This window comes from Ornithorhynchus anatinus, chromosome 12 (genome assembly GCF_004115215.2).
Source record: "Ornithorhynchus anatinus isolate Pmale09 chromosome 12, mOrnAna1.pri.v4, whole genome shotgun sequence".
In the NCBI taxonomy this organism is placed as follows: Eukaryota; Metazoa; Chordata; class Mammalia; order Monotremata; family Ornithorhynchidae; genus Ornithorhynchus; species Ornithorhynchus anatinus.
This window is the reverse complement of record NC_041739.1, coordinates 6,721,404-6,732,989: the sequence shown is the minus strand read 5'-3', so window position 1 is coordinate 6,732,989 and position 11,586 is coordinate 6,721,404. Positions and strand designations below refer to the sequence as shown.

Here is an 11,586-nt window from a genome sequence, read left to right as displayed (position 1 = left end):
TAAGGGTGACTTGCTTCTCTCTCCTGTTGACAGAGGCCAGAGCATGTGAGGATGTTGTAGCCGTTGTCCCTTGAGTCTGGTGAGGCCTGACTCCTGTGAGTCAGTCAGTAGTCAGTCAGTTGGTCAATCATATTTTTTGAGCGCTTACTGTGTCCAGAACACTGTACTCAGCGCTTGGGAGAGTACAATAGAACAATATAATGGGCACATTCTCTGCCCACAACAAGCTTACAGTCTAGAGGACGAATTAATATAAATGAATTACAAATGTGTACATAAGTGCTGTGGGGCTGGACCGGGGATGAATAAAAGGAGCAAGTCAATGAGAAGCTGAAGAGAGAGGGAGAAGAGGAAAGGAGGGCTCAGTCAGGGAAGGCCTCTGGGAGGAGGTGTCATCCATTTCTGTTTAATCTTTTTCTGGCCAATAATTCCATCTGATGAGTTTGATGGCTGTCCATTTCTGTTCTACATACCCTGGCCGTTTCATTCTTTTCTGGCCAATAATTCCATCCGTTGGAAGATCACGGAATGTCGGCAGTCCCACATGGTGTAGGAACACTCAGACACAGTCGCACCTCCACCCTTTCTGCCGCAAACACTAGTACAGACTGTGACTTTCTGACCTGCCTGCCCACCCCGTGTATCGGTCGTAGAGCCGGAGGCAGGGAGTGAGTGGTTTGTGGTGGTTTGAGCATCCAACGAACCTTCTGTGGGCTGCAAGAGCAGCTCTGGCCTGAGGATCTGAGGCGGCAGCAGGACGTGTGGTTTCCCCCACTAGAATGTAAGCTTCCCGAGGGCAGGGATCACGTCTACCAACTCTTTCGTATTTTACTCTTCCAAGGACTTGGTACGGTGCTTCTCACATAGTAAGTGCTCAATAAATACCTTCAATTGATTGATTGAAGGGTCTGGCTCTACAAGCGTGTAATGTTGGACAATCCCCCATGGGACTCCTTTCGATTTAATTTTCCTTTGCTGCTGAGTGTACCAGTGGGACCTTTAACTATGAAGCTACTTCCCCCCTTCCAAGCCCTACTGAAAGCTCACCTCCTCCAGGAGGCCATCCCAGACTGATCCCCCTTTTCCTCTGCTCCTCCTCCTCTCCCCATTGCTCTTACTCTCTCCCGCTGCTCTTCCCCTCTTTCCCCATTCCACAGCACTTGTGTATATATGTACACATTCATTATTCTATTTTAATAATGATACGTCTATATCTAGAATTCTTTTTATTTATATTGATGCTATTGATGCCTGTCTACTTGTTTTATTTTGTTGTCTGTCTCCCCCCCTTCTAGACTGTGAACCCGTTGTTGGGAGAATTGTCTCTGTTGCTGAACTGTACTTTCCAATCGCTTGGTACAATGCTCTGTGCACAGTAAGTGCTCAATAAATACGACTGACTGACTGACTGAATTAATGAAAATGGGAAAGTCTAGATTGGGTCAACTTTCCTAGCCCCATTCATTTTGGGGTCCTTGAAGGTGGGAGTCAGGAGACCTGGATTCTAATCCTGGCTTCACAGCTCTCCAGATGTGTAACCTTGGGCAAAGCCCCTAACTTTTCTACATCACGATTTCCTCGCCTATAAAAATGGGGATTTTTTATAAATCCCCTCTCCCCCTTAGACTGTGAGGCCTACATGAGGCAGAGACTATATCCAATCAGCTCATCTTCTATCTACTCTAGCACTTTGTACAGTATTTGGCACGTAGTAAGTGCTTATCAAATGCCATGATTACCACTATTATTACTGATGGGAGGTGGAGATTTGGGAGGCAGACAGATCCTCGGGATAAAGCATAGGCTCTGAGAAGTCAGGGATTGCATCTTGTACTTCTGCTGAACTCTCCCAAGGGCTTAGTACAATGCTCTGCACACTATAGGTGTTCGTTAAAAGAAATCTCTTAAATGACTAAATGCATACCATGATTTATTGATTTATTCATTTATATTAATGACTCTCACCCTCTATACTGTAAGTGCCTTGTGGGCAGGGAACATGTCTACGTACACTGTTGCACTGTACTCTCCCGAGCGTGTAGCATGGGCTCAATGAACACCACTGATGGACTTGCAGATGCATAAACATAAATATCTCAATGTGGTCGCTTACAATACAATATCTCCTTGGAACCCAGATGATGTTTTGGAAGAGATTTTAGTACTCGATGTGTATATGTTCCCTATACTCGTGCATGAACACACACACACACACACAATATCCTTACGAAATGATTTACGTGTCTGGTAGAGCATTCTGTAAATAATAGTTCTTTTTAAAAGATTGAACTCAAATGAGAGAAAATCCTCAATAGGATCATGCATCTTTTTTTTTTCCAGAGGCGATTGAAAATGACCTGGGAAACCATTATCTTTAAATCCTCTGTCTAATCCTCAGAAAGACAAGATGTGATATTACTACGCTTTAATCTTCAGCATAAAGATACATTGTTACGGTTTAGTTCATATGCACTGTGCCTCTAGCAATCCAGCTTGCATTTCCCACCAGCTGCATTTAGCTTTTGGTTATCCAACTGCCAAAAACAAGCTCAGAATAAGGAAAGTTGAAAGAGAGGAGCTGTTCAGTGGTAGTGTTTGACTCACCTGTCATAAAAACAAGAAACATACTTTTCGGGGTGAGGTCTTGCATGTCATTAGGTGCTGAAAGATGTACGCAACATTAAAAACTCTTCAGAGTTACATAAGAATAGTTTGCATTGCAGTTAATGGTTGAAAGGTCTCCAGAGAGGCACCTGATATGACTCATTCTTATTTGGAAAAAAAAAAGAAGAAATCTTCCATTTGAAATGGCAGTTCCAGCTCCTCATTTGACAGTGCGAGGCCCAAAGGGAAAATAATTTCACCAGCTTTGCTCTGAAAAAAATAGCTCCTCTTACCTATTAACCCAACTCTCCTAGGGTATGAGTTTGTCCCTACTGACAATTTGGAAGCTGGATTCTTTTGGCCCACTGGCTCACTTCTCCAGCTAAAAAACAGTAATCGAAGCAATTCACTCTTGAGACAGACACATGATGATCAAGTCCAAAACTCCATCCCTGACAGCAGCTCTTAGAACTGTGATGATTGTCCTTCTTAGCATCCATCTTGATGGTTAAAGACGCACCATCTAACTTTCCGATTATCTCCTTTATTATCCATGAATCTATCTAATTTCCACAGCTTTTCCCTCCAATATCTAATCACGGACCCTTCATCGAATATTTCCAATCTGAAATTTCTCAGTGGAAAAGTCACTAAACAAAACAACTTGTGTTTCCAGGAGGGTGGGGAGTGAGGAAACCCATTTGAAAATTATCAAGCAAAAATTCTCCTCTTAGGCTTTTGGGTCAAATTTTTGACTTGTTCCTCAGGGAAAATTGATGCTAATATAGAAACGTGCTACAATTATATAATTTTAACTACTGGGTAAGGAAACGAGACTCCATTTGAAATGATCGACTAGGTTTTTTTGCGAGGGTACAACTTGATAAATTCAAATCAGTGGGGGTCACTCCATTTCTCCCTTATTAAGATGAAATGCTAAGCATAGTTAGATGAGGAAAATTAAGCATCCAGTAAAAAGATTTAAAAAAATTGCTCTCAGTTCGAAATTTTATCAAAGAGTCTTTTGGGGGATGAATTAAAAATACATTAAATAAATTAAAAATACATTAAATACATTAAAAACAGCAATGCATTCCCCTTGTAATTCACCGAAACTGTGGAGTTGGCTGCAGTGGATGAATGTTCTATTCAGAACATCGGCTCTCCTGGGCCATTTGTGAGAAGTTTCAAAGGAGATGGCCTGTTTAGGAAGTCATCGCTTCTTTGAATGCTGACGATGGTCATTACAGAACACATTGATCTTAATCTTTGAGAAAACAAGTGAACCAACCGATTTGACACTGCCAGCTAAGCTTGAAACCAAAATGGATGCTTGAACACTTGGTCTCTGTTTTCCTACGGGATTCACCTTAGACGATTTAAACTTCGATAGAAAATACAATGGATTTTTAAAAAATCATAAGGAACTCCGAAGAGTACTGTCCATTTATATATACCATCGTGTAAGAATATCTACTATAGAACCACATTGGCAGTAAAGCTCGAGAATAGAGTGGTATGAATTACTATGAAAAAATTGGTCACATTTAGTAAGGAATCGAAACTTCACAGTAGCCGATAACTGCTGTCTTCGTGAAAGGTTGTCTTCACTAGTCCAGGTATGACTTTGCATAGCAAGTCAAAATATAACCTCGTTTCCCCTTATGCCGTTGGATATTTCTGCATTCGCCACCCCCACCCCCACCTCACACCCATGCACGTGCTTCTGGAACCTTAATCCTACTACTGATGTATATCCTCATGTCTAAGGATCTTGTAGATGATCCAGTAAAAGATATTGAAAATCAAGAAGGCCAAAGGGAAGCAGGCCCTAGACACGGTGTCAATCTTTTTGGCTCGGTCGATAAATACCTTCCTCATTTCATCGGGGCTCCTGGGGACAGCCTGGGCCGGATTGTTCGAGGTCCCGGCGTCCTTTGCTTGCAGACATGGTCCCATGCCGTAGGCCGTGAAGCTGAACCGGCTTTCTCTTACTTCGTCATCCTGTCCCAAGAAACAGAAATGAAGAACGTTGTTCAGCGGGAGGATAAGCTTCAGGAGGAAGCGGCTTGTGGTCATGATATGGCCTCCCGAATGAAGCACACGTGTTGTTTTTTTACCCATATTTGGCACTTATGTCGGTGTGAATCTGTAATGGTTCATTCCATCATTTATCCTCTTATCTCATCCTGGGATGTTGGCTCCGTTACTTAATCTATTTTCTTCCTACAGCTATGATTAATATCAGTCGATAATTTTGAATGTCTATCTCCCCCGTTAGACTGTGAGCTCCTCATGGGCGGGGATTTATCTTTGGCTCCTGTTGCCTTGTTCCAGTAAAGTGCTCTGTATTCCATAGGTGCTCAGTAAGGACAGTTATTATTTTATTTTTAGCAGATACAGGACATAGAGACTTATTATAACGGCTCTGATAATTCACACGTCCAAAATCAAATACAAATAAAAATGTCAGCATGAGACAGAAAATGAGAAAGAAGACTCTTGGATGAATGTTTATGTTACATTTGATCAAAGCTTTAATGATTTACATATTAAAGACGGGGTTTTGCCAAAGTCTGTGGATGAAGGACACTATTTTAGTCGATTTGAAATCAATTAATTCCTCTCAATCCTGCCTCCTATATTCCTATTTGCCATTTGGGAAGAAGAAAGGACTTAATCCAAATATTGCCAGTCTTATCTTTGTTGTTAAAAAACACTAAAACTATTTATTAAGCCTGTTGGATTTGGCCAAGCCAAAATACATTTTCCGAGAAGTTTATTCCATGTTTAAAAGAAGTGACATACCTGAATGAAGATTTTGGAGTAATACTAAGGATATGTCTGCCAAATTAATTGATCAGCATGGCCTAGTGGATAAAGCACGGTCCTGAGAGTCAGAAAGGACCTAAATTCTAATCCTGGCTCTGCCACTTGTCTGCTGTGAGTCCTTGGGTAAGTCATTTAACTTCTCTGTGACTCATTTACCTCATCTGTAAAATGGGGATTAATACGCTCAGTTCTATTTGGAACAGACATTGTGTCCAACCTGATTAACTTGTATCTACCGCAGTGCTTAATGCAGTGCCTGGCACATAGTAAGTGCTTAACAAGTACCATAAGAAAACAACAACAGTATTTATTGAGCACTTATTCTGGGCAGAGAACTGTACAAAGCACTTGAGCCTTGTGTGTGCTTTTGAGAAACTATAATATTTCTCTGAAAAATAGCCATTTTGGTATAGTTAGCAGTGCTAAAGTGATCAACTTCAAAGTACAGATGGAGAGACGGCAAGCTCCTTGAGGGCAGGAAAAATATTTCTGGCTGCTGCAGACTCTTGAGGGTCTGTTTTTTGATATATTGTGCTCCCCCGAGAACTAAGTACAGTGCTCTGCACACATCAAGCGCTCAGTACATATGATTGACTGCCTGACTCCTGTTAGACACTCTCATTAGCCTTACAGCACTAATGTACATATCTGTAATTTAATTTACTGACTGTCTCCCCCTCTAGACTGTAAGCTCTTTGTGGGCAGGGAATGTGACTGCCAACTTTGTGATACTGTATTCTCCCAAGTCATTAATACAGCGCTCTGCACAAAGCAAGCAGTCAATTAATACATCGATTGATTGAGTGATGTGTTTCATACATTGTGTTGGCTTCAGTTGGTGCTGAGTAAATACCACTGATTGTTGAAAAGATGACAGAAAATTCTAATACAGCTTCTAAATTTGCATCCTGGACCCTCTTAAAATCTTATGGTAGTTTTTCATCTCTAATTCCTGGAATCACTCACTGGTAGCAAAACACACTTGATTTTTGAAAGAACTAAATATGACTAAACCAAAAGAGAATACTGATAAACCTTGTGACAGATGGATCCAATGGGAGAGAATTGCAACAGTGAAGGGGCTAAGACTGTGAAAGTAGACATTAAACGATGCATTAATAACAGATTCATTTATATTATGAGTTTAAAGTTCAGGAGGTTATATCGGGGATGTATATCGCCTTTTAAATCAGGAACATAAAAGAAAAAAGAAACACTGAACCGGTGCTAATGAGCTAAGTCAGTGAAGCAAACTAGCACAAAAATAAACCGGTAATAACGAAGGAACAAGTCGGAAACCTGACTGTGAAAAATGCTCTGGAAACGATCAGCCAAAATGGAGAAGGATAGTCAAACACGAAGTCGGGTAGTACAATTAATGAAACTCTTTTTCCCTATATTAGAACTCTCAAAACCTGGAAAATAGCTTGACAGAAAAGAGGAGGAATCACAGGATGCTTGCCCAGAATAGCAGAGCACATCGTCGATATGAGAAATGAATCAATTAGCCAAGCGGATCTCCTTTGGGCATTACTGTCCCTGGCTTCTCAATAGGTGAATAACAATCATCTCTGTCCAGATCTCCTGTACCGTCTGCCTATCTCATTTCCTCAGAAACGGTTAACTTCCCTGTTTCTCTCTGCTTGGAATTACCATGAATACAGCCTGTACTGTGAGTGCACAAATTAAGTCCTGGAAGAATTCTGCTTCTCTGCAAGTGGAGTAAGTCCTAATTTCAAGGTTGACCCCTCCTGTTCCGGTGCTATAAAATTGCGGATACATATTTATTCAGCTTCCAGCTGCAGTAAGACCCACCAGAGGAAGCTCGAGATCATGTGGCCAGAAGGTCCACTGTGCACTGTCCTCTGTAACTCTTGCTCCCTTGACTGAGAAGTTTCTGGTAGTCAGCCATGGTCAGCTTAATCCAGTTTTCCCCCCATTTCCTAAGCCAACTTGCCAAGTCGCTGAAACTGGAAAAAAAAAGGCAAGCTATAATGGGTTTCCCAAGCATCTAGGACAGTGTGGAATCTGTGCTTGGTTATCTTATATCTCCTGGAAGAATCGAGCAGCGAGCCCTAGTGGTTAGAGCATGGGCCTGGAAGTCAGAAGGACCTGGGTTCTAATTCCGGCTCCTCCATTTGTCTGCTGTGTGACCTTGGGCAAGTCATTTCATGTCTCTGGGCCTCAGTTACCTCAACTGTAAAATGGGGATTATGACTGTGAGCCCCATGTGGGACAGGGACTGTGTCCAACCTGATTACTTTGTATCTATCTCAGCGCTCAGTACAGTGCTTGGCACATAGTAAGCGGTTGACAAATAGGACAATTATTAATTACTATTATTTAGGTAAGACACTGGTCAAGACCCAAGTTCTAGAAAGTGAATGTTCCTTAACCCAGTTCCTGAAGCGCATAACCCCCACATTATAGTAGAACTAGCTGTATTTTCAAAAGTGAAATAAAATATAAGCTAGCAATAGAAGAGGTGTTTACAAGTATGCACCTACATGCATATCCATATATTCATACCGTAGCAGATTTTCTAGAGGCCCAGTTTTAAAATTCTAGTCCTGGTACAACTGGATCGATAACTATTAAAATGCTCAGTAGACTGTGAAGAAATAACTTGCATCTTTCTCTTCTAGTTATACCCCTTTGACTGTATAATGCCAGTAACCTGTAATTTGCATTTAAGAAATTGAAATGTCAACTCCGTGGCCGTTTATCTATTACATACATATCCACGACGCATTTCAAACATATCTACAAATAGCACCGAATTTAGGAAGGTATTAAATATCAATAAAACTATTGGATGTAGATATTATCTGTATAAAGCTATTCGGTTGCATAAAGGTCATTTTGTTTGAAAAAGAAAAAGAGCAGGGTAGAATTTTAAATTGTAGTGCCGAAACATTTAACTTAAATGGATGATGCCTCTGGAGCCCCTGAGAAATTTCACAAAACTTCTGTGCACGGAACACTTTATTGCCATTCCTCTTGGCATTGTAATCTCCAGCATTCATTAAATAACTTAATATGGCGTAATGAAATAACAGTGTAACATGCTCAATTGCAGGCATTTTTTAACCATGGCAGATTTTGTCATGACTCAGAATAAATCTAGCCAACCTAATCTAATGTTATTACTGTCATAGGATATGTATTTTTCAGAAAGAAACACAGCCAAAGATAACTAAGATGAGCATGCTAAAATGACTGTTCCTGCCTAAGAAAAACTCATAAAACTTAGAGGCAGAGAATAGTTCACCTCATTTAACAATTCCATGAGACTTTAAGCTCCTTGAGGGCAGAGCATCGTGACTTTGATCCCTGGTGAACTCTCCCAAGGCACAGTCCTGTGTTCCGCACAGAATAGCTGCTTAGTAAATATTACTGATTGACTGACAAAATAATGACGATGACTCGACTGGAAAAACCATCACCACCTCTGCTTTATCATGCGGTAGTAACGTAGCAAGATGGAGGTACCAAAACACTGCATCTTTCCTGTCCAGGATCTTGCAGGGATATGGTACGATATGTTCCAGTTGCCCCCCAGAAGGAAATCCAATCTACCCATCACTCAAGTGGCTTCACAGGGTGTGCTCAGAGTCATTTTAGCATTTCTTTTTAACCTCGCCAGACACATAGAACAACATCATTCATGGGCGTGACAACTTCCATCCCGAATCATTTTACAGACACAGAATGCTACACGTGTACCCACACTCAGGCACACACTTACACACACACACAACACTTGAGGATGAAGGTACACAAGAAGGTGTATAGCCAGCACACAGCACTCTACCACAGTGTGGGGTGGGGAAATCTGGGTCAGGGAAATGGGCCGATAAATGATCGTAAGAAAAGGGATAGAAGCTGGGTATTGCTTTGACCAAAGAGAAGGTTGTTGGGATAAAACAGATCTGCACATCTGGCCCTGAGACTTTGGTGAATCAAGGAACTTTTCACAGTCTTGCTAGCTTACAGCTAGAGTGTAAGCTCTTTGTGGGCAAGGAATGTGTCTGTTTATTGTTGCAGTGTATTCTCCCCAGCACTGAACACATTAAGGGCTCAATAAATACAGCTGACTGTATCTGTAGGCTGTTTGTCCTGAGATATATATGGGACTTCAGTGCCCCATTCAAGAAAAAACACCACTTCACAGTAGGCAAATCCTAGCTCCCCTGACTTTATGCACATCATCACCGGAAATAGAGGGGGATAAAGGATAAAAATTCAAGCTGGGCAATATTTAGACCCGCATGTTGCAGGGACTCCTAAGATTGTGGTTCTGAAGGTCAATAAGCTCCCTCTCCCCTTCCCCCAACCATTTTTTCCAGTGCTATTTGCTAAGCACTTAACTCTGGGGTAGATACAAGCTAATCAGGTTGGACACAGTCCATTACCCAGGTGGGGCTCACAGTCATAATCCCCATTTTATAGACGAGGTATCTGAGGCCCAGAGAAGTGAAGTGACTTGCTCAAGGTCACAGAGCAGACGTGGTGGAGCTGGGATGAGAACCCCGGTCCTCTGATTGCCAGGCCCAGGCTCTTTTCACTAGGCTATGGTTTTTCTGCAAAACACAAGTGGCCCATATGGGGATCGAACCCACAACCTTGGCAATGTTAGCACCCTGCTGTAAGCAACCGAGATAAACAGCCAGTCACACAGGCTGTTTCTTCAAACAACTGGCCTACTGGGAATGGACCTTGCTAAATTCAGTGTGGCCTAGTGGATAGAGCACATTCTTGGGAATCAGAAGGACCTGGGATCTAATCCGGTGAGTCACTTCACTTCTCTGTGTCTGTTACCTCATCTGTAAAATGCATCTTAGGATAGTCCCTATGTGGGACAGGGACTGTATCCAACCCAATTTGCTTGTATCCATCCCAGCTCTTAGTACAGTGTCTGGTCCATATTTAAGCACTTAACAAATGTTACAATTATTATATTTATTATTATTCAGGACTAAGCTGGGATAGTGTAAATTTTTCTCTGGGGGTTCTCACTTATAGCCTTCCAAACATTTCTGGTCAGTGGCCTGGTTTCCTTCTCTTCAGAGCACAAGGACAACCCATCTTTGTGGTTTCAACATGTGTTAGAAGTCAATCCTTGGGCCGTTTCTCTTAGGAGAATTTGCAAGCCAAAGGCAATGGACACATTTTCTGGAAACCCAGTTGATCACTGAACAGTAGGATCAGGTTTTGGGCAGAATATTTGAAACTATCATAGTTTTGGTTACTTGTTTTCTAGAAGGAAAGAGGGTAAAGGAAGTTGGATAAAAGGACTCTACCATGGTTTAGATGTATGTGTACATCTGCCTATTGGGTGGAGAGAACCAAGCAGTTCTTATGATATATGGGCAGGTCACCTCATTGTGAATATATTAGCACCATCATCAGTAAATATTCACTGAGTGTCTGTTGCCATAAAGTGCCAATCTGCCTTCATAGATGCCCTTAGAATATTTTTTATGTTATTTGCTAAGGGCTTACTATGTGCCAGGCTCAGTGCCGGAGTAGATCCAACTTAATCAGACTGGAACCAATCCCTGTCCCAAATGGGGCTCACAGTCTTAATCCCTATTTTACAGATGAAGTAACTGAGACACAGAGAAGTGACTTTCCTAAGGACACACAAAAGGGAAGGGGAGGATCTGGGATTAAAACCCAGGTCCTTCTGACTCCCAGGTCCATGCTCTATTCGCTAGGCCACACTACTTCTCTTTTTCTCCTTTTCAGAAGGACTCATTGACTTTATCATCACATTCAGCAGATCCCATTATATTTGTGATCGGGCCATTTATTGTTGAGATCGCCAAAGCAATTACTGCACAGTATACATGGGAAATGATCACAGCTAGCCCACCAAGGAATACATCGGCCAAACAACTGCCAAACCTGGGCACGCAAAGGCCAAGCAATTACCCGATCAAACAGTTCAATTCGGAGAGTGTCTCCTATCTATGGAACTTGCAAAAAATTGCCAAGAGGTGGAAATATGTAGGGAAATAGCCAGCAGGTTGGGAGAAAGCCCAGATTTCTTATGACAAGGGAAAATTGGCATCTTGCTAGACTGTAAGCTCCTTGTGATCAGGGAATGTGCCTTTTTATTGTTACACTATACTCTCCCAAGAGCTT

The 11,586-nt window shown here is 41.8% G+C and overlaps 1 protein-coding gene across 1 annotated transcript in view; it reads right to left on the bottom strand.

Annotated features, from left to right (window-relative positions):
* Window positions 1–2,334: 2,334 nt before the first annotated feature.
* GLRA3 (glycine receptor alpha 3) overlaps window positions 2,335–11,586 on the bottom strand; it is a gene marked incomplete at its 5' end in the record, with an annotated part of 71,009 nt that continues 61,757 nt past the window's right edge. The window contains one exon of the mRNA XM_029076379.2: window positions 2,335–4,608. Coding sequence (XP_028932212.2) covers window positions 4,348–4,608 — 261 coding nt within the window. The remainder of the gene's footprint in view (window positions 4,609–11,586) is intronic.